The sequence below is a fragment of the Podarcis erhardii genome (assembly GCF_964252035.2).
Source record: "Podarcis erhardii genome assembly, chromosome: Z".
NCBI lineage: Eukaryota > Metazoa > Chordata > Lepidosauria > Squamata > Lacertidae > Podarcis > Podarcis erhardii.
In genome coordinates this window covers 3,731,129-3,757,879 of record NC_138504.1, presented here as the reverse complement: position 1 = coordinate 3,757,879, position 26,751 = coordinate 3,731,129, and the positions used below count along the sequence as shown (strand labels likewise).

The window sequence follows — 26,751 nt, the reverse complement described above, 5'->3', positions numbered from 1 at the left end:
TGAAGAGAGTCACCACTGGAGGGATTACCTGGTAATGGGAGAATGCCTTGTTCTTCAATGCAACCAATATGTAATCTCTTCCTGGAACAGAAGAACCTGCTACTGCAGGAGTGATGACAAGACCATGGTACAATGTCCATGCATGAGACTATGCTCCCCTTCAGTTGGGTCAGATGTTGAATACCTGGACAAGGTGACCTCAGGACTGCTTGATCCTCTGTTTATTTTTTGCAATCGCTCCTGTGACAGGGAGACTAGGCCTAATCTCATGTCTAGCATGGCCCCCAGATACAGCAGCCTCTAAGAAGGCATCATGTGCGAGTCTTCCATGTTCACAAGGAAGCCATGGTTGGGTAGACATTCTACAACTTCCTTGAGCCCTGCTGAAGAGAAACAGTGGCTGTGTGCCCTCCAAAACCTCAGCTCTCCAGGTGGGGTGATTAGAAGGCAAGGGCAAGGCTGGCACAGGTCTCAGCTGCCTTTTTGCAAACTTAGCTGACTGCTCCTCCACAGCCTCTGCCAGCTCCTGGGATGCTGCTCTCCAGTACCTTACCAACAGCTTAGCCTGCTTCACGGGGGAGTTGTGAGGAGACAACCAGGGGGAACCATGTTCATCTCCTTAACCTCCTTGGACAAATGGCAGAATGCAAAAAAGTAGAGGCCATGCACACAGTATACCTTTAAGGCACATTTTAAACACATTCCCTCCCTCAAATAATTCTGGGTACTGTAATTCACCGCTGCTGGAATTATTAATTCCCAGCAACCGTTAACAAGCTGCAGTGCCCAGAATTCTTTGAGGGTGGAAGTGTACTCTGAATGTATTTTAAAGGTACAGTGTGCATGCAAGCCAAAGTGTGTTGCAATGCCTGCTGAAGGAGCTGAGAGAAAAGTGCTAGGAAGCTATGCAAAGCTTGGAAGAAATGTGGGGGAAATGGCTGCAGTGTCCATGGATCTAGGCTTGGCTGCAGCAGAGACTAGCCCAGCTGGGCAAATGGGTAACTGCCCCACCAACTTCAGACAGTGCCCCGTCCACCACCCACCCTGCCTTTTTACTTGTCGCTAGCCCATGGGGTGCTGCTGTCAGCTCCCTTCATCTTACTCTCAGGTTACATACACACTATATCTTTAAAGCAAATTCTTTCCCCCAAAGCATTATAGGCAATGTAGTTTAGTGTTAAAATTCCTAGCAACACCTAGCCAAATGCAGTGCCCAGAATACTATGTTGAGATTTCTGCATTGCAAGGGGTTGGACTAGATGACCCTCAAGATCCCTTCCAACTCTACAATTCTATGATTCTAAAAGAATGTCATTTAAAGCCAGTGTGGTGCAGAGGCAACAACCCAGAAGACCACGGCTTAATGTTGCCCTTGTAGAACTCAGCATGGAGGACGGGGGACAAACTAGTATCAGTTGCCTTTGCCTGTTGCTCCTGCTGGTCTCTCTGCCTTGTGCTGGCTGTGAGTCCCAAGAGGCACCAGAGACTACTGCCTGAGAAGACCCAAGTGCAAATAAACAATAAATCCCCAGACTCAATCCTCACACAAATGACACGTTTGACATGTAAGAGAGGAATGACTCCTTTCCAAAGCTTTACCCAAAAGTACTTAGAAAAGCCGGTGACTGATAGAGGACACAGACATATTGGCTTCACAGTGGTTTAATATGAACAAGTCTTGGACATTACATAAAACAGTAAACTGAAGACATAGTTTGCTGAATTACAAGCCCCACATCAGTATGGATATGTATGTGTGTGTGTCTATAAATATAGACACACACACAAAAACACACACATACAGCAGCAAGAGCCTCTGATCTCCAGACTTGTGCACCAAATGAAGGAAGGAATTTGAAGAACTCATAGCTAATGCAGATCCACGAGGCAGCAGCAGGCCGCTTCCAACAGGAATGTTAGCACCTCTCCAGCAGCAGATGAGAGTGGTCTGTGCAGAGACAGTTTCTGCATAGCCATTGCTTTGGGAGCCCAGAGAAGAGAGTTTTCTGCTATCCAGTTACCCCATAGGTGGGTGGTGTATATCCACAACCTCTTGCCTGAAACATGCAGAATTGTATATACCAGTTCTTTCACCCCTCCAAGACAAACTTGTACTGCTCACTCCAAATAGTGCAAACTTCAGAACAGGGAACTTTGTGATTACGGCCACTTTATTACTTAGGTTGATACAACTCTCTTCCTGCCCACACTTCTTGCAGGCCAGAGTTTTGGAGGGATCACAAAGTTTCTTGTTCAGGTCAAACAAAGAGGCTGTACAGATACCATGGTCATCTGCAAGACCTCCCAACAGATTAAATATTAAACAAACAGTAGGGAACTTTGCACCATAACCCCAAATGGACACAGACAAGAGGCCAGATGAAGCTATCCACTGAACACAGAAGCGGCATGCGAAACATCCCTTAGTTTAGGTTCCACTTGCTCCATCTTTTAACTTGCCAAGGTGCAATCCTCAGAGAAAACACTGCTCTACAGGTTTCACCATCAAAAGCCAGCCACCAAACCTTTCCTGCCCAGTCCTCAACATGAACCCTGCTTCTGAGATGCCACTGTTTGCTTTGCCCATGCATTTACAAGAAGCCATTCTGCTACCAGAAGTTGTGGCTCCCAAAGGGTGCCTTGTTCTTTGGGTTGCAAGTCTGCCTCTAACTCTACAAAGCCCAAAGGTTATTGGGGTAGGATTAGCAGCTAAAACCTCAAGGCATACTGAAGGGGTCACTTGAAGTCCCTCAGAAGGCCTTACTGCTCAATAAAGGGAGCTTCCAAACTGCTTTTGGTCTACAGTACCCTCCTAGCAAGTTAAGGGAAAAACATTTTTTGCTTCCCACTTTTAATCATTCTGCGGTGATGGGCACAGATGCTAACAAAAAAAACCCTGAAACATCTCTGCAGTAGCCAAGAAAAGGAGCCTCAGTACCATGACTTCCCTAGGAAACCTGTGGCAAGGAGCACACTTACACATGCTGGATAATCCTCCATATTCTTACACAAAGGAAGAAAAGCAGCTCTGATGTACGCTGCAATACCTTACACTAGTCTCCAGTTCATTTTCAGCAAGCTTTACCTATCCACCAATAGGCACAAGCTCTTCTCAGGTCCTCACCTTTTTATGCAGAGACCGAAGACCAACAGAACCCAACGCTGCTGCCTAACAAGGGGTGGGATGGGGTGGGATGGCGTGGTGGGCACACTAGACAAGTGAGGAGGTTTAAAGAGAAAAAAGCTGGTTCGGAAGAGGGGCAGTGTAAAAATAAATGTCATTTTTGCACGGGGAGAGAAAATGGAGAATGCCAGACTCCTCTACTGACGGACTTTCCCTGGGATGTAATTTCTATCGATAGTCTCCTCCTGCAGGAACATGTGTAAGCAGCGCTCGTTCTGTGCCAGCGGGTGTCCAGCAATTCTGCCAAGAACAAGAAGTGTTAGATTAGCAATCAGCTACCCAGTTCTGTACAAGGCAAGGCAAGGCAAGATCATGTTGTGCAACAGCAGCACACACAAGCACCCAGGACACTTGCAGCATTGTCCATCTATTTTGGCTGACCTCTGTTATTTTCATTTGCCACCAATCCCATCTCTCCAGTCTTTGGAGGCACTCAGCACCCCCAGCATACATCATCCCCAGGAAACAGGCCCAGGAGGGCTTTTCATCTATGAATTTGTGCAGGGATGTAGAAGGTTGTGCTTCTAAAGTTCAGCATCCAGGGACAACTGCCAGATTCTGTGTATGAAGTGTAGTTTCCTTGACAACTGGATTGTAGACCCTTCAGTTTTGTCTGCGCTACAAACATTTCGGTTTTGTATCAGAATAGCCATCATGTCTCTCTTTCCCCAAAAGCAGATTTTCAGAACTGTAGTCTGATACGTTTGCGTGATAGGGCTCATCCTAGTAGTTTACCAGGCAGAAATGGCCCAGCTGCTGAATCACGGCTGTATGTGGTTTAGGAAGTGGGCATGGCTCCCTACTTCCTCCCTGAAAGAAGCAGCTGGAGAGTGGTGGAGCCTTATTACAAGGGGTTGGGATAAAGTCAGATAATGGGAAGATATAAGTTGATAGTCTCTGGCTAGTAACTGTTTCTGTCATGACTATAAATTTAAAAAATAATAATTTAACAATAAACCAGCTTTCTCATTTTAGCATTTCTAGCAGACTTGAGGCAGCATAACTGCAGGCTCTTCATCACTTAAGGCAGCTTTTGCCAACCCAGTGCCCTCCAGATGTTCTGGACAAAAACTTGCATCAGTTCTGGCCATCACAGCCACACTCCCAGCAGGCCCAGCATCCAACAGCCCTGCTGGCTGGGACAGATGGTAATTGTAGTATAAAACATCTGAAGTGCATTAGGTTGCTGCAGAGTATCATAAAAGCACTCTTTAGAGAACTACAGTTCTTAGGATTCCACATGAAGAGAAGACCAATGGTAAGCTTAAGATGATGCCTAGAGTTACTGGCAACCACGATATGCAATCTAGTCACTACACTGTGCAATGACACGTCCTCCTCTCCCAGAGTCTTTCACTTCCCCAAGTATTGAAGACCCAGGTGTCACTCTTACTTGTTTATGAACTGTTCTAAGCCCTGTCTTCTTTCTTCTATGAAGGACTCCTCAAAGATGCCCTCATCTCCTCGGAAAGGAAGCTGGCGCTTCAAGGCTTTGCCAGGCAGTGGAGGCACTACAATCTAGAAACATTGAGAGCATGACTTAAGAGGGGAGCAGAACCACTCTCCTTCTGCTGCTTGATCTGTTAGGGTCACCACTAGATCCAACAGGGAAGAGTAGGAGAGCTCTCTGCCACAGGAATGAAGAAGAAAGTTATCTATTGATCTATTTGTTATGCAAACAGAGTGGATGTTCATTTCCTGTACCCACCTTACTGTCACGCTCTAGCTCATTTTTCAGCCATTCAAAGTCACTATACCGTCGCCTCACACAGGACTCTTTCAGTTTGAAGATCGGCAGATTTGTCTGAAAGGAGGCAAGAGAAAGTTCTAATTGACAACTGCTTTATTATTATTGATTTATGAATCATTCCCCATTAGGCATTCCAAAGCAATTTGCAATATAACAAAAACTTATGCAAAACACAAAACAATGTGCAATTGTTTTAACTAACAGTTTAATGTAACAACTGCAGATACATAAAATCAATTCAAATCAAATACAGTGGTACCTCGGGTTAAGTACTTAATTCGTTCTGGAGGTCTGTACTTAACCTGAAACTGTTCTTAACCTGAAGCACCACTTTAGCTAATGGTGCCTCCTGCTGCTGCTGCGCCGCCGGAACACGATTTCTGTTCTTATCCTGAAGCAAAGTTCTTAACCTGAAGCACTATTTCTGGGTTAGCGGAGTGTGTAACCTGAAGCGTATGTAACCAGAGGTACCACTGTACAGGTATCAACTGAGATAGACATTATAATAATAATTTATAATAATGTATTTATACCCAGCCCATCTGGCTGGGTTTCCCCAGCCACTATGGGCGGCTCCCAATCGAATATTAAAAACACAATACAGCATTAACAGGTATCTTTTAAAAGTAGGATAGTTGCTTATTTCCTTCATGGGAGGGCGTTCCACAGGGCAGGCATCACTAATGAGAAGGCCCTCTGCCTGGTTCCCTGTAACCTTACTTCTCCAGTGAGGGAACCACCAGAAGGCCCTCAGTGTCCGGGCTGAATGATCAGGGTGGAGACGCTCCTTCAGGTATACAGGGCCGAGGCCGTTTAGCACCAACACTTTGAATTATGCTCGGAAACGTACCGGGAACTAATGCAGGTCTCTAAATACTGGTGTTATATGGTCCTGGCGGCCACTCCCAGTCATCAGTCTAGCTCCCGCATTCTGGATTAATTGCAGTTTCTGAGTCACCTTCAAAGGTAGCCCCACATAGAGCGCATTGCAGCAGTCCAAGCGGGAGATAACTAGAGCATGCACCACTCTGGCGAGACAGTCTGTGGGCAGGTAGGGTCTCAGTCTGTGTACCAGATGGAGCTGGTAGACCTGGACACAGAACTGACCTGCGCCTCCATGGACAGCTGTGAGTCCAGAATGACTCCCAGGCTGCGCACCTGGTCCTTCAGGGGCACAGTTACCCCATTCAGGAACAGGGAGTCCCCCATACCTGCCTGCCCCCTATCCCCCCAAAACAGTACTTCTGTCTTGACAGGATTCAACCTCAATCTGTTAGCTGCCATCCCTCCTCCAACTGCCTCCAGGCACTCACACAGGACCTTCACCGCCTTCACTGGTTCTGATTTAAAAGAGAGGTAGAGCTGGGTATCATCTACATACTGATGAACACCCAGCCCAAACCCCCAATAATCCTTCCCAGCGGCTTCATATAGATATTAAAAATCATGGAGGAGAGGACGGAACCCTGAGGCACAAGTGAGAGCCCAGGGGTCTGAACACTCATCCCTCAACACCACTTTCTGGATAAGGCCCAAGAGAAAGGAGCGGAACCACTGTATAACAGTGCCCCCAGCTCCCAGCGCCTCCTGGCAGTCCAGAAGGATGTCATGGTCGATGGTATCAAAGGCCGCTGAGAGATCCAGCAGAACTAGGAAACAGCTCTCACTTTTGTTCCTAGCCCGCCAGAGATCATTGATCAGCACGACCAAGACAGTTTCAGTCCCATGGTGAGGCTTCAATCCTGATTGGAAGGGATCCAAATGGTCTTAATCCTCCAGGCATGCTTGGAGTTGTTCAGCAACCACCCGCTCAACCACCTTGCCCAAGAATGGAAGATTTGAGACTGGGCGATGTTGGCTGGGTCTAAAGGTGTTTTTTAAAGAAGCAGTTTAATGAGCGCCTCTTTCAGGGGGCCATGGAAGGCTCCCTTGCAGAGGGAAGCATTCACCACCCTGCAGAGCCCATCGCCCAGCCCTTCCCGGCTCGCTTTTATTAGCCAGGATGGGCAAAGATCAAGGAGACAGGTGGTTGGTTTCACCCGTCCAAGCAGCCTGTCCACATCCTCGGATGTAACAGATTGGAATTGATCCCATGTAACATGACTAGACAGGACTCCAGCACTCTTCCACCCTGGCTCTGCTCCCATGGTGGAGTCTACCTCCTTCCGAATCTGAGTGACTTTATCTGCAAAAACTTTGCAAAAGCATTGCAGGAGATCTTGGGGTCCCTACCAGGCCTCGGTGACAAAGGTGGTTCCGATAGATTGCTAAGCACCTGAAATAGTCTCCTGTTGCTGTTTTCTGCAGATGCAATAGAGGCGGTGAAGAAGGTCCTCTTCGCCGTCGCCATCGCCACTTGGTAGGCTCGACGTTGAGCTCTAATCCCAAGCTACTTAGAAGGCTTGCTGCAAGAGGAATACTTCTAGCAGGTGAAAAGCAACAGAGAAAACACCAGTCCAACTAGAGGCAGTTTTAAAAGGGTAGGTACTACCACAACTTAGACCCAAATCCAACATTGTGTGGAATAGACCTCCTGATAGAACTATATCTGCAGGATGCTCTCTCACATAGGACAGTGATTGGTTGGGTATGTATGTTGGGTTGATACCTTTTAGTAATCCTGATCCCAAACTGTAGAACTTTCTATACCATAACTAGCATCACGAACCTAGCCTAACTGGCAGTCTAACTGCAATTATTTCAGCAACAGCATAATAAATTGGCAATATTTCGGCCCACTGAGCGTCAAGCCACTGCATTCTGCACAAGCTACAGCTTTCAGTTCAGCCTAAAGGGCAGCGCCACGTAGAGCACATTGCAGTAATCTACTCTTCAGTAGCAGTTCAAAAGCACAAAGTGCAAGTAGAAAAATAGGCACTGTTCCGGCGGGAAGGTAAACGGCATTTCCGTGCACTGCTCTGGTTTGCCAGAAGTGGCTTAGTCATGCTGGCCACATGACCTGGAAGCTGTACACCGGCTCCCTCGGCCAATAAAGCGAGATGAGCGCTGCAACCCCAGAGTCGTCCGTGACTGGACCTAATGGTCAGGGGTCCCTTTACCTTTACTCTTCAGAAGCAACTGCTTCAGCTAGGTAGCAGGCACAATTATAGTGCAGTGGCACAACTGCTTTAATGGCAAGGCCCAGGACAACCACTTCTAGATACTCACCCCTTCTAGCTATTCTACAATACAGCAAAATCCTGCCCCTTGCAGACTCAAAAATCCTTTCCACTAGTCAAGAGGGTGTTTCAAGAGCTCCTTTCTAGGGAAGGAACTTAAAATGCAACTAATTGCTTGAGAAGGACATGTAGGTCACAAATACCCATTCTGCCAAATTGTCATCTGTTCCATACCAGTAACTAAAATTACTTTTGTTATGCTGAGTTGACTGCCCCCCCCCCCATTCCAATCCAACTAGTATTTTAGGGCAGCAACAAATGCTTTGCTAATCTCACTGTAAAGGGATGAAGAACCTGTGGCCCTCCCAGGTGTTTATTGGACCCCATTATCCCTGACCATGGCCATGCTGGCTGGGATTGATAGAAGTTGGAGTGCAGCAACAGATGGGGGTCCATAGGTTCCACACCATGATGTAGGCTACTGTATTGTTGTTGGCCTCTGTCTGTCTTGAGAGACAATAGAAGAGTGCATCATCGGGGGTAAATCAAGGGGAGAGTTACAGCGCCTGCTGTGGCTGCAGAGACTGATAAGGGAGAGACATGTTTTGTTGCAGCTGGGGCAGATGAGGGCATGTGGTTTCACTCTTACAGATGCACCCTTGTGTTTCTTTTCTCTGCATATGTAATGTTATAGTTGCAATCCATTACATCAGTGGTTCCCAACTGGTGGTCTGTGTGATCCACCCAGGGGTTACGTAGCACCATTCACATATTAAAAACTACCATAGAGGTATCAAAATTTACAAAGGCAGGAGGTCAATGGCTTGGCTTTTGAGCCCCTGCTTTACATGATTACCAGGGAGCAAGTTTTCCTGAACTCAGTGTGGCTTCTCAGCACATATCTAGGAATGCACATAAAATAAAGGCATAGGGAGGGGAAAGGTGGGGAAAACATTAACCCCCCACACCGCTCAGTCTCTGCTTAAGTTGATTCTTCTCCAAGGCTGCCCCACACAGCCACAATCGGGATCCATGGTGACATCAGGCAGGTGTGCACCAAAGATGCAGCAGATACTACCCCAAATCAAAAAAGAAACCAAGCCTGTGCTAAAGGCTTAGCTGAGAGATCAGCAACCTTATCGAAGGATGGGCCAGTCAGAGGATGGGCCAGAGCATGTGTGCATGCGCGCTCTTCCGGGTCAGAGGAGCGCCCGTGTGCACACGCTATTTTTCCAACGCTCATCTGATCCAGAAGTGCGCCGGAAATAGTGTGTGTGCACGTGCACAGGCACTTCTTCATCCTGCACGCATGTGCACACACTATTTTTGGCACACATCTGGGTTGGAGGAGCGCCTGTGCACATGCGCACAGGTGCCATCAACCCGGAAGTCGATCCCCATGGTGCGCCGGTAAGAGCGGGGGGTGCCAGGGGTCGCCATGTGCCAGTTAGACAAGCCTTGTGGGCTGCTACCGGCCCATGGGCCTTAGGTTGCCGACCCCTGGCTTAGCAGATTCACACCGACTTACAAGCCCATTCACTACTTGCAACATTCTATGAGGCGGGATCAGCTTGAGCAAGCAGATCTATCCTCAAGCCCATGTGTGCTTTGTAGCAGAGTGGGCAGCCTCTCCCAACCCAGGGCCACCACCTCATCCACAGAACGATCTAACCACTATGCCACACCACCCCTTTATACTGCACCTACCCCATGGCCTCCATGTAACTATAACATTCCTGCCTATCCTGCTTACAGGAACAGGGTAATTAGAAATAAATATAAATGGTTTTTTAAAATGAATTAAAATGAGGGTCGGAATCCCCCCCTCAAATAAGGCAGGTATTGGGCGTGGCACGAGGGCGCCCTATTCCGTTCCCTCCCACTGACACCCCGCCCACTAGAAGACCCCCCCCGCGGCCCCGCCCCCTCCCTCCTCCCGCCCCCCCCTTTACGCACCCTCATGCGGAGCTCGTAGCTGGTGTATCTGGCCCGCCCGACGCCCACGGTCTGCGGGTTGAAGATGTCGATCTCCAGGAAGTTGCTGGGCGGCCCGTAGGCGTCCGTCAGGTCCTGCGGCTTCGAGTTGAGGCGCCGCGTGTCGGCCACGGCCGCCTCGGACATAGCGGAGAGGGAAGGAGGGGAGATTCTGGTGGTCAGAGCCGCCTCAGCGGAACGCGCCCTGCTGCCGCTGCCGCCAGCTTCTCCTCACAGCCGCGGCGCCGCAATACCATGGCGCCGCCCCGGAACCTGCGTGGGGAGGCGCCGCGCCGTGCCCGCCCTGCATAACTCCGGTGGGGATTCATGTTTCGGGGCCCGCCTCCTCCCTCTGACAAGCCGCGCCAGCCCCGCAACGCGCATAAGCAATAACGGGCACATTGGTTAAGCGGCGGAGTTTATGAGTTATCTTCGGCGCGTGGCTGCGCGCCACCGAGCCCTGGAACCTGTATGGCGCAGAAGTGGTCGGTTTATGGTGCGGGGCCGCCGCTAGGTGTCCTACTCCGAGCTCTGCGCCGTGAAGTGCCTTGCATAACTGGCAGAATCATCCATGGCGCGGGGAGGCTCCTGGGCGCAGCATCCTTGCGCATGCGGCGCTGGCGCTGCTGGTGGAACCGGTGGGGAGCGTTTGGTTGTTAGCCCCCGGTTCGATCACTGTTATTATTATTATGCATTTTAACTTGCATTAACGCCCCCAAACCCGCTAAGGATGAACTCAAAGTGCCTCGCAATCCGAAATCCATAACACAAACAAACGTTACAAAACGCTCCGCGACTGCAAATGTATCAGCAGCACATATATGAATAAAACAAAACAGGTTTCAGTGGCAGCAGGTCTTTCTTATGTTTTTATCACCGCTCTTCATTTGATTTACAGTATTTATTGCAGATGGTGACAGAAGTCACAAAATTAAATCACCTGCTTCTTGGGAGAAAAGCGATGACAAATCTAGGCAGCATCTTGAGAAGTAGAGACATCACCTTGCCAACAAAGGTCCCTCTAGTTAAAGCTATGGTTTTCCCAGTAGTGATGTATGGAAGTGAGAGCTGGACCATCAAGAAGGCTGATCGCCGAAGAATGGATGCTTTTGAATTATGGTGCTGGAGGAGACTCTTGAGAGTCCCATGGACTGCAAGAAGATCAAACCTCTCCATTCTGAAGGAAATCGGCCCTGAGTGCTCACTGGAAGGACAGATCCTGAAGCTGAGGCTCCAAGACTTTGGCCACCTCATGAGAAGAGAAGACTCCCTGGAAAAGACCCTGATGTTGGGAAAGATGGAGGGCACAAGGAGAAGGGGACGACAGAGGACGAGATGGTGGGACAGTGTTCTCGAAGCTACCAGCATGAGTTTGACCAAACTGCGGGAGGCAGTGGAAGACAGGAGTGCCTTGCGTGCTCTGGTTCATGGGGTCAGACACAACTAAACGACTAAACAACAACAAAAATTTATTTGTGATACATCGTTATCCAAATATTTTTCAATAAAAACAACATATCACAGTGCAAGAAGCATTCAGTAGCTGTAGCTTAGTAGAGCATGTGCTTTGTGCAGAAGGTCCCAGGTTCAGTCCTCCACATCTTCAGGGAAGGTAGCTTATGTCCCCTGACTGTAACACTGGAAAGTTTGCACTAGTCAGTATATAGACAATGTTGAGCCAGATGGGCCTGTGGGCTGACTCTGTATCTTATGTTATTAGCTCAGTGGTGAAGTGCTTGTTTCACATGCAGAAGGCCCCAGAGTCAATGCCCAAAATCTCCAGGTATGGTTGGGAATGTCCCCAGCCAGATACCCTGGAGAGATGTGTAGACAGTACCCAGTAAACAAGGTTGGGCTATCTTCATAAGAGATGCATAATGGGCTTTTCCTGTATTTGTATGAGAATATCATTTGTATTAGAGGGTCATGATCCCACACACCATCCAAAACTTGTAAGATTGCAGGATCCCCGAAGGGGTGCTCTGCGGTGACCTGGCTTCAGGCACCAGGCCCATTGGTAGACCAATTCTGTGTTACAAAGATGTCTGCAAACAAGACGTGAAGGCTGGCAACATCAACTCTGCTATGTGGGAATCACTTGCAGATGACCACAGTGCTTGGAGACAGGCTATGTAACCATAGCAGTGACCAAAGAATGAATGACCTCTGGGAGAAGTGCAGAGTGGAGAAACACCATGATGCATCTGCAGTAACACAACTGGATCCCTTCATCTGCCCCAGCTGCAACAAAACATGTCTCTCCCATGCCAGTCTCTACAACCACAGCAGGCGCTGCAACCTTCCAACAATTTGACTTCAGCCCCAAAAGCACACTCCTCCATTGTCTCTCGTGGCAGATGGATGCTCACAATTAGAATGAAATAATTACACTGGCTAGTGTGCACACTAGATTTCAAACTTTCTATAGTTTTGGCTTTCTGTGGTGTTCTATATAATTTGCAAGTGACGCATAACAACTGGGGGGGGGGTGAAAGAGCTTTAATGTTAAAAGTATGAAATTTGCAGCCAGAAGATGTGGCTCCACAGATGAGAAGTTGCCAGTGGAAAGGCCTTCTCCTTTATCACCATCTTCTGAGCCTCCCTCGAAGGAGGGACCTGGAGAAGGGCTTAGATGAAGATCTAAGTGGCCAGAGATTTTCATTTTGGGAGAGACATTCCAGGAGATATTGGGGTCCTGAGCCACAAAGATCTGTGCAAACACAAAATGGACACAGCTTAGCTATTGAAGGGGTGTTGTGCAGTATACTTCTGATTACCAGTTGCTGGGAATCACAAACAAGTCCCATTTGAGTAATTTCTGGGGCAGCTCCCCACATGAACCCACCTGGACCCTACTTTCATCATCAGAGGCCTTTCTCCTTGTAGCCCCCAAGGGAAAGGTGGTATGCGCCAACACAAGAAAGGTATTTTCAGCAGGTGAATCAGCAGTCTTTAGGACATTCTGAATCCTAGAACACTCTAGGAATTGTATCACAGTGAGGGGGAAAGGGGCCTCCTAACAACTTTAATCACTCTTAAGGAAACTAACCTTCCCAGGATCTTTTGGGGGAAGGCATGACTGTTTAAAGTCCAGGCACTGAGAGCCTTCTGGCAGGTCCCTCACTGGGAGAAGTGAAGTTACAGGGAACCAGCAGAGGGCATTCTTGGTAGTGGTGCCTGCCCTGCAGAATGCCCTCCCATTAGTTGTCAAGGAGATAACCATATGTCTTCTTGAAGACATATGAAAGCAGCCTTGCATACAGTAGTTTTTGATGTTTTATTGTGTTTTTATATTTTGCTGGAAGCCACCCACAGTGGCTCAGGGAACCTAGGCAGATGGGTGGGATATAAATAATAACATTATTATTAAACTGGTATGATGCTGGTTTAAAATGTACACTTCAGGTGCCCCTTCCCCTCTTCAGCAAGTTTCATGGCTGAAGATCTGACCTTTGCTCACCTTGCACCGCAGGCAGCATCTGTCCTGAGTTCCTCCAACCGAGGAATCTCATCCTCTCCAGAGATAAGCTGAATCTTGCAGCATCTTCTCAACTTGAGCGAAGCTTGCCTCCCCGCCCTCGCCCCCCCCCAGAAGCAGTTTTATTCACGTGTGAAAAACTGCAAATGTATTTTTCAATTTCTAAATGTCTATCTCATATGGAGAGAGAAAAACCACACGCAGAGACTTTGTGTAGAATAGTAATAAGTACACACACACAAGCGAGAGAATTTGTGTAGGTTTAATCGATTAATAAATCAGTTGGCTAGCTGTCGTCTAATCAATCATTGAAGACGCCTTTAATCTGGCCGCATCATCCACGCGCGGGAGGGGGGCGATTAGACAGAACAGCCCCGGCAGAGCTTCGCCGCGGCGGGCAAAGGGGGGAGTAGCAGCCGCTGGACACACCAGCCAAAGGAGTGGGAGCGCAGCGCCGCCTAGCACGGCGCACTTGTTTTGGATGAAGCGGATTGGTTGGTTGGTTGCTTATGTAACGCCGGCACGGTGGGGCGGGGGGGAGGAGGAGGAGGGAGACAGAGGGTAAGCGAGAAGTTGGAACTCTGGGATTTGTAGGCCGCATGGTCTCCCTCCTTCCTCGAAAGTCTCGCGCTTGGCCTGACGGGAAACCGCGTCCCGCTTCGAGACGCTTCCCCCCGCCCGCCGTCGCCTCGCTTGGGGGACTACGGCTCCCAAGGTGCACCGGGTGCGCACGCGCGGCTCATTTCCAACTCCCCCCGCCCCTCTCCCCGTCTGTGATAAACAGTGCCGCCGAGGCGCCTGCTCTCGTGGCGGAGCGCTCAGTTCTGAGCGAGAATCGGCGGCGAGCGGGAGGGCCCTCAGGGCGGGCGGTACCACCGAGAGATCGAGATCGAGGCGCGGGCGAAGCCGCCGCTCGGGCTGCGCCACCTTCGGGCGAGATCGCCGCGCGGGTCCGATCGTCGGCGGCGGGTGATGTGGCGGCGCTGAGGGCGGCCGGAGACCCGGAGCGTCGCCATCATGGCGGAGCCGGCGGGGAGCCCCTCAGCGGCGGAGTCTCCCTCGGTGGCGGCGGCTTTGGACCCGGAGTTCCCCCCTCAGAGCCGGCCGCGATCTTGCACTTGGCCGCTGCCCCGGCCGGAGCTGGCGGCGGCCGACACGGAGCCCGGGGCAGCAGCGCCCGGCAGCGGGCTGGGGAGCCCTGAGGAGCCGGCCGGGGTGGCGGCGGCCGGGGCGGCGGCGGCGCCGGCAAGCGGCGGCGGGTCCGGCGGAGCGCGGAAGAGCGGCGGCGGCGGCGGAGGCGGTGGCGGGTCCGGCGGCGGGGCGCGTCGCAACGCCTGGGGCAGCCAGTCTTACGCGGACCTCATCAGCCAAGCCATCGAGAGCGCCCCGGACAAGCGCCTGACGCTGGCGCAGATCTACGAGTGGATGGTCCGCTCCGTGCCTTACTTCCGCGACAAGGGCGACAGCAACAGCTCCGCCGGATGGAAGGTGAGTCCCCGGGGGTGGCGAGGGGGCAAGAAGTAGCTTCGTGGGGAAAGGGAGACAGCAGAAAACCAGCCGACAACAACAAAGCAAGAGAACACGCCGCGGGGTTGATTCGGTTTGTTATCCACCTACGCCGCTTTACATTCGTAAAGCAGCTTACAAACAGAAGACAGCAACAGCACATTGTGCCCGCCTAAGTTACTGCACTCGGAGTAGACCCATCGGAATCAGCTAACCCAAATTGAGCCGTACCCAGTTATTTCGGTGGGGCTGATCGGAAGTGGGGGTGGCATATTAGATGCAAGCCTATATCCATGCCGCTTTCCATTCACATGAATTGCAAAGTGGCTAGCAAAGAGAAAACAACAACAGCATAATGTGCCCCACTAAGTTACTGCACTTGATATAAACCCCTCAGAATCAGCGGGCCGAAATTGAGTCGTGCCCAGTTATTTCAGTGGGTCTGAACTGGAGTGGAGCTGGCATATTGGATGTGATCCTGTAATTTGGGCAGTTCTTCTGCTTAGTAAGGCCACAAGAGAGTGTGCAGGATCTTAAGTTTTCTCCCGAACCCATCCAGCGAAGTGGTGAACAAAGCATCTGGGCTCTCTCGACCCTGCCACCTTCCTTCTCCAGTTTGCTCTGTTCACCATCTAGCCCAGGGGTAAGCAAACTTTTCCAGCAGGGAGCCGGTCCACTGTCCCTCACGCCTTGTGGGGGCCCGGACTATATTTTGGGGGGAGAAATGAACAAATTCCTATGCCCCGCAAATAACCCAGAGGTGCATTTTAAATAAAAGCACACATTCTACTCATGTAAAAACACCAGGCAGGCCCCACAAATAACCCAGAGACGCATTTTAAATAAAAGAACACGTTATGCTCCGGCTGCCAGCCGGATTGTGAAGGCAATTTGCCTTAGTTTGCCTACCCATGATCTAGTCTGCTGAACAATTCTGAGGAGCTCCAGTGCCTATGTGATGTTTTTGCCATTCCAAATAATAGCAAATGGTTCAAATTTGGATTTTGGATACTTTTCTTATGGTCCATTGTGGCTACATTTTATGCACATGGATGATAGTGTTCCTGTGGTGTGCTTAAGAGTGCTGCCTCCTGTGCTCTTGTTTCAGGAGTCATTGCAACATTCCTGTAAGGTAGGCCAGTATTATCTTTCCTGTCTTGCAGAGATGGAAGACTGAGTGAGTGTTGTTGACCGCTGAGTATGGTGAAAGGGAGATTGAAGCTGGCTGCTTCCTGATTGTTTGTTGCTAAGCTACATGGAGCTATGACACTTCTACCTTTTCTTCCTTATCTCTCTTTCCACATCCCCCAACATCCCTGTGTTTATTCTTATATACTACATTTCCAAGCCATTTTTCTGCCAGGGCACCCAAAGGCATATAGTGGCATGTGGTCTAAAAGACAAATACAGAATGCAAATACAGGAGGAGAAAAGAATACCTTTTCTTGGCAGGGTTTCTGTATCATCCTGAACCAACATTTTAATGCTTGGCAGATTATGCTTCCACCTTGTTTTACCAGCAACATCTTGACTTTGTGGCTTTTCATAATAAAAGTTTTAGGATACTGCCCCTTTGCTTTTAGAATTTTTTTGAGACCAAAGACCTCAACAGGTGACACTTTTTCTTGACAGAGCTGCTGTGCCAATGTTAAGGGCACTTGAAAGAATTAAAAGGTGGAGACATCAGGGGATTGGGCACTGTCAGATTTTTACATGGAACCGTGTATAACAGAGATTGTCAACTTTTTTGAGTCCATGGCTCCCTTGACCAGCTACATTCTTTCTACGGCTCCCCTCTGGGGAAACATGTTCTGGGTCTCAGAAGCCCAGTTATGTCACACCCACCCTCGTAGAGTGTTCCCTCAGCCTCCTCTCCTCTCACCTCTCCCTAGGAGTTCTCGGGGCAGCCGCCGCCTCCACCCCTGGTCTCTGAGCTCCCCCCCCAAACAAAGGTGCCTGCTCCCTGGCCTGCCCCAGAAGCCCCAGAAGCCCCATTCGCCTCCGGAGCTTGTAGCCAGGGCTGCTGCAACAAACAGCCACACAAGCCTTTGGAAGGTTGAGACGCAAGAGGGCATCAGAGGAGGGAGAGAAGAAAAGAGGGACAGAGGCCAGTGTTGCCTGTGGCACCCTGGCTATCATTCAAGGCACCCCAGGGGGCCATGGTACACTGGTTGAGAACCACAGGTGCATAGTATTGCGCTGGCACTGGGATTATTAGTCAGCCTGCAAGCCAATTTCCAGTGCCAGCTAGGGAGGCATGGGAAAAGCATTCATCTCTTGCACAGAACATGAATGCGGAGTGTTGGAGAGAGAGGATAGTAAATAAACCTTGTCCGTACAAAGGAGTCTGCTTCCTCTTGCGACCGATTGTGGTAGGGACTTTGGAGCTCCTAGATTTTAACTCTTCTACAGTTTTTGATCCACATAGAGAGGCTGCTGGATTTGACTTGGTGTATTTCTACATGTGCTAGTAATGTTGACTTCTGCAGGGTGGCTCTCTGAACAAAGGGGTGGATTGGTTCAGTCTCCTTTTTCCTGTGTCACAACACTGGCCTGATTACTGTGTGATGTCCCAGATACCCATAGTTTAGCTAAATTCCAAGGGCAAACAGTTAACAGAGGATAGCCCTTTCTGAAGCTGTCATCTGTGCTGGATTAGGGAAATCTTGTTGCCAGAAATTGGGAGGATGATAGTAAAAACGCTGTCTTTAGGGACTGAAAATATTCTGGAAATGTTCTCTCATCCTCCCCCCACCTCCTTCCTGCACATACCGTATTTACTCAAATCTAATGCTCACCTTTTTTGGCCAATTTACATTGCAAAAAATACAGTGCACATTAGATTCGATGGCACATTTACATTCTCCAGCAAATCCTCTTTTTGTTTCAAGGTTCTGAAAATTGAGGTGCACATTAGATTCAATGCTGCATTAGACTTGAGTAAATATGGTAGCTGATGTCTTCTGAAAACATAGTTTTAGACAGGAATTTGGGGAGATGGGGAGAAGGAATTCCAGCTTTGTTCTGTTCCATACAATTTTCTCTTATATGAATTTCTTTAAATAATCTGTTAGTCCAGACATGCCTTCTTCATCCTGGTGCCCTCCAGATGTTCTGGGTTATGTTTCCCATCAGCCTGACCATCAGCCTGACCATGCTTCCTGAGGCAGATGAAAGTTGTACCCAGAGGGCAGCAGGTTGGGCAAAGGTGGTCTAGAATGACTCTTTTTACCTAGTTGTGTATCTGAAGAAGTGTGCATGCACACGAAAGCTCATACCAAGAACTGACTTAGTTGGTCTTTAAGGTGCTACTGGAAGGAATTTGTTTTGTTCTTTTTACCTAGGCAAACCTTGCCTTGGATCAGCCTAAATATTTATCTGGGCCAGCAGTGCCTCTGATAGTATCTAATAAAGGGTAGTGAGCAAGTATTAGGAGATGGACTTGGGGGGTTTCACAGCTGACTACTTCCCCAGCCCATGTGTGTCTTTTCCTTCTTCCCTCCAGTGTGACCCTTAAGTTCACTTTGTTTCAGCACTTCCAAGAAAGGCCACTCCCTGCCCCCTTTGTAAATGTTCTCAGAGATTTCTTGGAAAGGCACAAGCTCGATCTGGAACTCTAGGCCAAGCTGCTGTGGAAGACCAAGTGTCACTTGAATAGTTTTCAATACTGGGCTTCAGTTCTTTGTCACCCAGCTGCGTTGATACTCAGTATAAATAACTCCTTCATAGCATGCATTCCTGGCTCACACAACCCTTCCTTCAGAACAAGAACTCCGGGCAGAGAGGGAACATGCATACTCTGTGCTGAGGAAGTTCAGTAAGGCTGAAAAGGCACTTAGAACGATCACTCTTTCTTTCAGATATGAGCCTTATTTGTCCTAAAAATGGGAAATGCCTGTATTAAAGGGAGTTGGCTCCTTTAGCGGCTTCATATGAGGTAGCTGTCCTGCTCTCGCAGGCCTATTCAGAATCCCAGAATAGCACCACATGCCAGAACGATCTACTCCTTGCAAGCTCGCATTTAAAGTACAGTGGTACCTCGGGTTACATACGCTACAGGTTACATACGCTTCAGGTTACACACTCCGCTAACCCAGAAATAGTGCTTCAGGTTAAGAACTTTGCTTCATGATAAGAACAGAAATCGTGTTCTGGCAGCGCAGCGGCAGCAGCAGGAGGCCCCATTAGCTAAAGTGGTGCTTCAGGTTAAGAACAGTTTCAGGTTAAGTACAGACCTCCAGAACAAATTAAGTACTTAACCCGAGGTACCACTGCAGTAACAAAAAATACTCTCTTGCTTTTGAAGCACATGGACTTGCTTTGATTTTGGAGTTAATTTCCCCTCTTTTGCAAATACAGACAACTACCCTGTAGTTTATTCTGTGGTGCAGAAGCTTGCCTGAGGATGTCCCATAGGCTTCAAGGCTCAGCAGAACTTGAACTTGGTTACCTGTGTTCATATCTATCACACTGACTGCCTTTTGTTTCTTTAGTCAATTCTCATTGTCCTCCACCCCCCTCAAACCCCGTCCACCAAGTAAATGAAGATGTTCTGTTAGTGAAAGATGAATTAACAACAGTCCTACAAGCAGACACTGAACAGTTTCTTCCTGTCCTTTATTCTGCGGGATTCCCTTGTATGGATAGACAGTTAATGAAAGGTTTTGTTCTAAAGCAGTTGAAACCCATGTTTTGGCAGTGAGAACTGTTTTGAGCTGTCACTTATGCCAGGCATCTCCCATACAGGTGTCAGGAATATGGTTAAAGTCCCTTTCCCAGTGCTTATGCTTTTAGCACAGGAGGCACAAGGATTTGCCAACAATATTGTGCCTTAATATTTATTTATTTTCTATCTTTAGAGAAGCATTCTGTATCATGCCAGTGAATCTGAGCACTGTAGTTAGGCCTGAGCAACATAGACTATACAGTGGTGCCCCGCAAGACGAATGCCTCGCAAGACAAAAAAACCCGCTAGATGAAAGGGTTTTCCGTTTTTCGAGGCGCTTCGCAAGACGAATTTCTCTATGGGCTTGCTTCGCAAGACGAAAATGTCTTGCAAGTTTTGCGATTTTTTTCGCTCCCCCCTTTTTCTAAGTCGCTAATCCGCTAATAGGGTTGCTTCGCAAGACGAAAAAACCGCAAGACGAAGAGACTCGCGGAACGGATTCTTTTCGTCTTGCGAGGCACCACTGTAAAATTAATCCCACCCAATCAACTAGAATGTGGTCTAACTCCCCCCCCCCCCGCTAAATCCATCTCAACTAAAAGAAAATACCGTAGATTCTCGCGTATTAGGCGACTGGGCAGCTTCCTCCCGGCGTGGAGCCCGCCACCCACTGCTGCTGCCCAGCGAAGCTGTTGCCGCTGCAGCAGTGGGTGGTGGGCTCCATGTTGGGAGGAAGCTGCCCAGCGAAGCTGGCTTAGCATCACTGGGCAGCTTTGTCGGGCAGCTTCCTCCCCGTGCGGAGTGGATCCCGCCGCCCACTGCAGCCATACCCGGCGTATAAGATGACCCCCGACTTTTTAACCTCTTTTCCGGGGTTAAAAAGTCATCTTATGCGCCGGAATCTATGGTAACTCACCCTGAAACTCACTTACCAATGGTACCTAACACCAGGTAAACTAGGGCTGAGACGCCCAGGATCCTCACCAAAATGCTGGAGAGGCTGCACCTCCATAGGCACATATCTTCACATGTGGTGGGAATGTCCCAAAGTCCAACCAGTCATACAAGAACACCAGTCATACTAGAAATATGCAAAATAAATAAGTAGGTATTAGAAGTCACCCCAGAACTGGCCTTATGCAACATCGTCCAAATTAATAATGCCCACTCACATTATGCAGAACTCATAACCCACCTAATCTCAGCAGCCAGAAGCCTCATAGCCAGACACTGGAGAGACTTGTCAGGAGTAAACATGGGCAAATGGTATCAAACAGTATGGGAAACTATGGGAAACGGCCTCACTAGAAAAGCTAACCAATAAACTGAAACTGACATTGGGATAAATAGAAGAAGACGTTCTTACTCCAGTATGGTTCCCCTTCATCACATACACAGCCCAACAAGAATCTACCAACAGTGTACAAAACATTCTGGCTAATGACCAAAAAATCCACCCTCTCACACACATAAACAACTCTCACTATAGCCAACCAAAGACAACCAACCAAACTCTAGGCTACCCCCAACCTCTCTCACCACCAAGGAAACATAAGTGAACAGAAAGAGAACCCACACAAGTGACGCTGACACAAAACCCCACATATACACTAAGTAAAGAAAATAAGCATTACCACCTGACCCCACCCCTCTCACTATCCTCTCCCTCTTTCCCCTTATTTTCTTACCGACCTTACTCTGCATGCAACACTCATGTCTCACAACAAATGTAACTGATCTGTAGAAAATGCAACTTGAGAAAAGAGACAATGCACATATTTTTTAAACTAAAATCTTCAATAGTTTTTTTTAAAAGGGAAGGATGTTATAGCATTCGTGTATGTCTGTAGACTCTTGTGCAATTTTCTTGATGAATCATGAAGCATTTTAAATCTTTTTGCCTTTGAATGCTGCTTGGGTAAAGCTATACTTTGTATCTGTTAAATGGAAGCAAAACATTTCTATTGGTTTCATAGTAGGACTGTTAAAAGATTGGCATAAGATACCAGTTTCTGCCCCAATCTTATAGAAACTTTCATAGGTTGGCTTATTGCACCAGCTACTGTCTCTTTCAGGAAACTGCCTTAAGGATCCCTACACTTGACTGACTGAGCTCAGGCAAGATGGGATTGGCAAGTCCAAATTAATAGGGACAAGGGGGAAATTACTAAGTAGTTAGGCTGCATAAATTTCAGGGTAATGATTTATTGGTTATCCCCACTCACTGTGGCTGTCTTCACTCTTGTAGAGTCACCTGCCTCTATTAGAGTGCAAGCTTATAAGCTTACAGGGGAAAGTGGCTTTCTTTTAGAATGGAAACCCACAGATGTAGCAAAGAGAACAGTACAGTCATACCTCGGGTTGAAGTTGCTTCAGGTTGAGTGTTTTCAGGTTGTGCTCCGCGGCAACCCGGAAGTAACGGAATGCGTTACTTCTGGGTTTCGCTGCTCGTGCATCCGCAGATGGTCAAAATGATGTCATGTGCAGAAGCGGCGAATCACAACATGCGCAGACGCGGGTTGCGTTCTGCTCTGGATGCGAACGGGGCTCCGGAACAGATCCCGTTCGTATCCAGAGGTACCACTGTACTCTGAAAAAATGGTATGTGAGAATCACCATACACCAGAAATCATCAAAGTTGATTTCCTCTACTTAGCTTGGACATCCTCCTTGTAAACCCAGTGTGTTTCTTCATTTGCAAGGCACATATTGGGGAATGCCAAGAAAGGCACTTCCAGTTTTTCATTGATCAGAGGCTGTTCTTGTGTGCTGCTTTATGCCGGTGTGGATAGCTGTTTGCTTGGCTTCTTTCTGTGTATGGAATTTTATGACTTGTATCATTCCCAAAACAAGATGATTTAAGTAGAAGATTTGGACATAATTCTCTTGGGTAGGTAAGCACCAAAGATGTAAACTATACTTTGAGCACTGCTTCATATTAAATGTTGATGTTCAGGAGTAGGTGTGGTACATTGGAAAGGGTTCTCCAGCAGCACCTGGGCTTGTCTGACTCAAACAGTTCTGTTGAAGCTTTCCAAAAGTTATGTTTTTGATATGCAAGTTACCTACATATTGGTGGGCCCAGCCTACAAGTATCTCACTTACAGTGCATGCCAGCTGGCAGATGAGATGGGTGATGAATGGAAATACAATGTATTAGAAAAAGATGAGGTGGCAAGCCCAGTAGCACAATCCTATCCCAGTAATATCTTTGGGCATCTTTGCTAGGGAACCCACAGAGAGTATCTGCTCTGAGGTGTTGTCAGCCATGCCTATTCCTGAGTGAACTCTAGATTAAAAGCAGGGTGTGCTTAACTGAACAAGGACGGAACAGGACAAACATGCCCCACCCCAGAGCCATTTGGGTGCAGAGTCCCAGAGGGCACTTTCCCACTCCCTCCTCACATTGCTTGCTCTTCATAACTCAAGCTGAATTGTCTTGGAAAACCTTGGTGCTGTTTCTGCCAATTTTTGAAAGAAGCTGTTTTCCCTGAAGAGAGCATGTGTAGAGGTTGGCCTGCAGCTGTACTGAGCCCCAGAATAACTGCTTCCAGGTGCTTATACTGTGCCACCAGTTGTCCATATGAAGTGACTCTCCACCTTTTGGCTTTTGTGCCTCTTGTCCATAAGATTTGATTTTAGGTTAAACATTCTACAGAACATGTTGTGCACAGCCCCAACTTTTTACTCCCTTCCTGGCTGTGAAAGGAGAACTTAACTGGCACTAGGATCTTTGTATGAAAAGATAGAAGATTTGCCTATGAGCTGTGTGTGGTGTGTCCTAGGTTTAGGTAAACTAACTTATTTGCAACTTGGGAACCTTTAGTGCTTTGCATTATTTAGGGTTAGTGTTGGAGGAAGGGAGGAAGAGCAGTGTTCTTGTGCTTTTAACAGTTGTGGCAGGCAGAATGTCAGCAGGTTAAGCTTGTTCTAGTACGGAAATACTAGGAACTTAGTTAGCATAACTTTTGATGACCTACTTCTTTGCAGCCCTCAGTAGTATGGAGGTCAGAATCCCACTGTAAGGTAGAATAATCACCTGAGGGAGGGAGGCTTGTGCTCTGCGATGTTGTGGGTTGGAGAAATTTCAGTTGCAGGCTTGTGTACTATACTTACAGATATAGGAAGAACGTGTCTGCTAGATCAGGCCTAAGGCCAATGTAGTCCAGCATCCTGTTCTTGTAGTGACCAACCAGATTCCTTTGGGGAACCCACAAGCAACACCTGAGTGCAACAGCCACTCTCCTCCTATATTCCCTAGCAAGTGGCATTCAGAGGCATCCTGGCCATGACAGCTTTGAGGGAAATAACCTACTGTTACTGTGGTAACAACTTTGTCAAGTTCTTCCTCAAGCTTCACTTTTTTTCTGTGAAGCCTTTCTTCCCCAAGTCTTGTCTAACAACTGTAAAGCTAGCTAACTGCACTTACCCGTTGTCATCTGCTGCCCTTGCCTTCTTCCACTGCTCCCCTTTCTGTGTTAGACTTTAGATTGTAAGGATCTCATTTGCTATCAAACATCACCTACATTCAGTGGCGGAACTTCATGCTCCACAGGGGGTGGGGGGGTGGAGAGCAGGTGGGGCGGGACTGGCGTGCATCCCGGGGGCGTGGCACACTACCTGCGCCGGCGTGGTGCCCAGCGCAGGGCAGGGGGCAGCTGCAATGGCACCCCACCAGGATCATGCTGCCGGGGTGGTGCGCTCCCCCCGCACTCCTCTTCCTCTCCCAGTGCCTACATTAGCACTCTGTTAAAAAGTAGGTAGCTGTGAGGGAAGGGATGCTTTCTAAGGCTGAAATTCTTCTAGCTGCATTGGAGAGAGTGCAAGCTGCTTCTTTGGCATGGAGGTAGGGCTTGCCATTTGATATGGGAGGTGCCTTTCATTCCTTCCAGGAAAGTCGATGAGTATTTGGCACATCAAACTTTATTTGAAAACATCATTTTCTGTCTGTCCTGGTGAGGACAATTTGCCCCCAGCTTGCTGCCAAATTCCTCACACATTTGAGGAGTTCCAAACAGGTACTAGCACCCTGGCATTTAAGAACCACACCAGAGGTTCCTGAAAAACAGTCATTATGTGCTGTCAAAATAGTATTTGCTTTAAGATGGCTGATGTGTGATGCCTTTATTGGTTTTTTCTTTGCCCCTCATCATCACAGAACTTAGAATCACAGAATTGTAGAGCTGGAAGAGGCCCTGAGGCTCATCTAGTCCAACCTCTGCAATGCAGGAATATGCAGCTGTCCCATATGCGGTTTGAACCTGCAACGTTGGCATTATCAGCACCATGCTCTAACCAGCTGAGCTATCCAGGTTGATGTCATAAAATATATTTATAATTCAGAAAGTTTGAATTAGGGTTGGGTGAGGGGAGAGTTGAGGGTCAGCAGAGACCGAGCATTAATAATAAGAGCTTGTTCAAGACTGTTACCCCATTAAAACTGTACTATCTATTAACTACACTTCGGTACAAATAATAATAATAATAATAATAATAATAATAATAATAATAATAATTTATGTATACCCTGCCCATCTGGCTGAGTTTCCCCAGCCACTCTGGGCGGCTTCCAATCAAGTGTTAAAAACAATACAGCATTTTCAAATTAGAACAAAGGGTGGGGAAAGTATTTTCAAATTTGGTGCTTGATCAAGTAACTGAGATACTGTTGCCTCCCCCCTTCTCACACTCAAAGAACCACTTACCACAGGGGTCAGCAAACTTTTTCATCAGGGGGCTGGCCCACTGTCACTCAGACTTTGGGGGGGGGGCGGATTATATTTTGAAAAATATAAATATCCTGCAAGCCGGTCCCACAGCTGGCTCTGGACCTGGAGGAGGAACGCACTCTGCATGCGCTCAGAAGCGTTTCTTGCGCCGCCCGCCCACCGCTGTTGTTGACGAGCAGCAGCTGCTCCATTGGCCTTGGAGCTCCCAGGTGGCGTGCACCACGTGCTGCAGCCCATCATCCAAGGCCAGGGGGGCGGCAGGCTGGGCAGGCAGCGTGCAGCGCGCCCTCCAGCTGCTCCAGTGCGGCTGCTGAGTGTGCCACCAGCAGCGCCGAGCCGGATGCCAGGCATGGGGCCAGCAGGCGCACCAAGCTCTGGCTGAAGCCCTGCGACGTGCCCATCATGATGCCCATGGCATGGCCCAAAACTGCCACCTGCCTGCCGGCCTCTCCATCAATGGCTGCGCTGGGTTTACCTCAGCGAAATTCCTGCTGCCAATCCAAAGCTGCGCCAGCGTCGCCGCTTGTCCAGAGGCATCGACGGCTTCGGATTGGCTGCAGGAGCTTTCTGCAGCCAATCCAAAGCTGTGCCAGCGTCGCAGAAGCCAGTCCCTGCACGGCAAGGCATCCGCGGCTTCTTTTCAAGGAAATGCTGCGCCATGCCAGTTTAGTTCAGTGCGGGGACTGACCGAGCGGGCAGCAGGGTCCATGGGCTGGATTTACGAGCCTGGTGGGCTGCATCCGGCCCCCGGGCCATAGTTTGCCAACCCCTGACTTACTATAAATGATCAGGAAGGCTTTGTGGTTGGTATGGTATCTGATTTCCTAATCGATCAGTTATATTGCTATATTTGTTTTTGAACACACACACACTCACATATATGGGGTATATAGATTTTGCGCAACTCTGTCCAGATTTTTTTGTTTGACCCCCTCAGGACTCCTCTTGTGTTTTACTTGCTGGCTTTTGTTTTCTTCTACTTTGGGTCCTGATGTCTCTTAATGACTAGATTTAACTATTATTGTAGAAGCCAAGTATGAGAAGTCTGTTGCACCAGAAGAGCACTGTGCTGAAACTGTTTTTTTTAAAACCCTATAAAACCATAAGTAGCTCCAGCTCACTATAATTTTACAGACAGTCTCCTTCCATGTATTCCATGACAACCAGCAATTAGAATGAAATTGGATTGCCCTATTAGTAGCTTCATGAAACACACATGTACTGTGTCCAAATGGTGAGGGTATAATAGCAAGAGGCATTCAAGGTGGCTGTTCTTCCCTCTGAACTCTCGCTGAAACATGGACTTTTTTGTTTTGCAAAGAGGATATATGGGTAGCCTGGGATT

General features: G+C 48.4%; 2 protein-coding genes and 1 pseudogene across 3 annotated transcripts in view; 2 read left to right on the top strand and 1 right to left on the bottom strand.

The window, feature by feature from the left end:
* The window catches only part of LOC309333392 (tigger transposable element-derived protein 1 pseudogene), a 306,834-nt pseudogene that overhangs the window by 108,086 nt on the left and 171,997 nt on the right, over positions 1 to 26,751 (top strand). The window lies entirely within an intron of this gene.
* On the bottom strand, positions 1,647 to 10,299 carry SNX12 (sorting nexin 12). Its single transcript, XM_081846855.1, has 4 exons — positions 10,010 to 10,299; positions 4,893 to 4,988; positions 4,578 to 4,702; positions 1,647 to 3,424 (listed from the first exon to the last, which is right to left on the bottom strand). Exons 1-4 carry the CDS (start codon positions 10,172 to 10,174, stop codon positions 3,322 to 3,324), a joined length of 489 nt encoding a protein of 162 aa, XP_081702981.1. The 5' UTR covers positions 10,175 to 10,299; the 3' UTR covers positions 1,647 to 3,321.
* FOXO4 (forkhead box O4) overlaps positions 14,284 to 26,751 on the top strand; it is a 28,227-nt gene continuing 15,759 nt past the window's right edge. The window contains exon 1 of the mRNA XM_081846777.1: positions 14,284 to 14,993. Coding sequence (XP_081702903.1) covers positions 14,523 to 14,993 — 471 coding nt within the window. The 5' untranslated portion in view covers positions 14,284 to 14,522. The remainder of the gene's footprint in view (positions 14,994 to 26,751) is intronic.

Excerpts from the sequence above, each read along its gene's own strand:
- SNX12 (XM_081846855.1), bottom strand. The coding sequence starts at position 10,174 with ATGTCCGAGGCGGCCGTGGCCGACACGCGGCGCCTCAACTCGAAGCCG. Across the intron at positions 4,989-10,009 it reads GCTACGAGCTCCGCATGAGG|ACAAATCTGCCGATCTTCAA; the intron begins GTGCGTAAAGGG and ends GCCTCCTTTCAG. Across the intron at positions 4,703-4,892 it reads AGCTAGAGCGTGACAGTAAG|ATTGTAGTGCCTCCACTGCC; the intron begins GTGGGTACAGGA and ends CAATGTTTCTAG.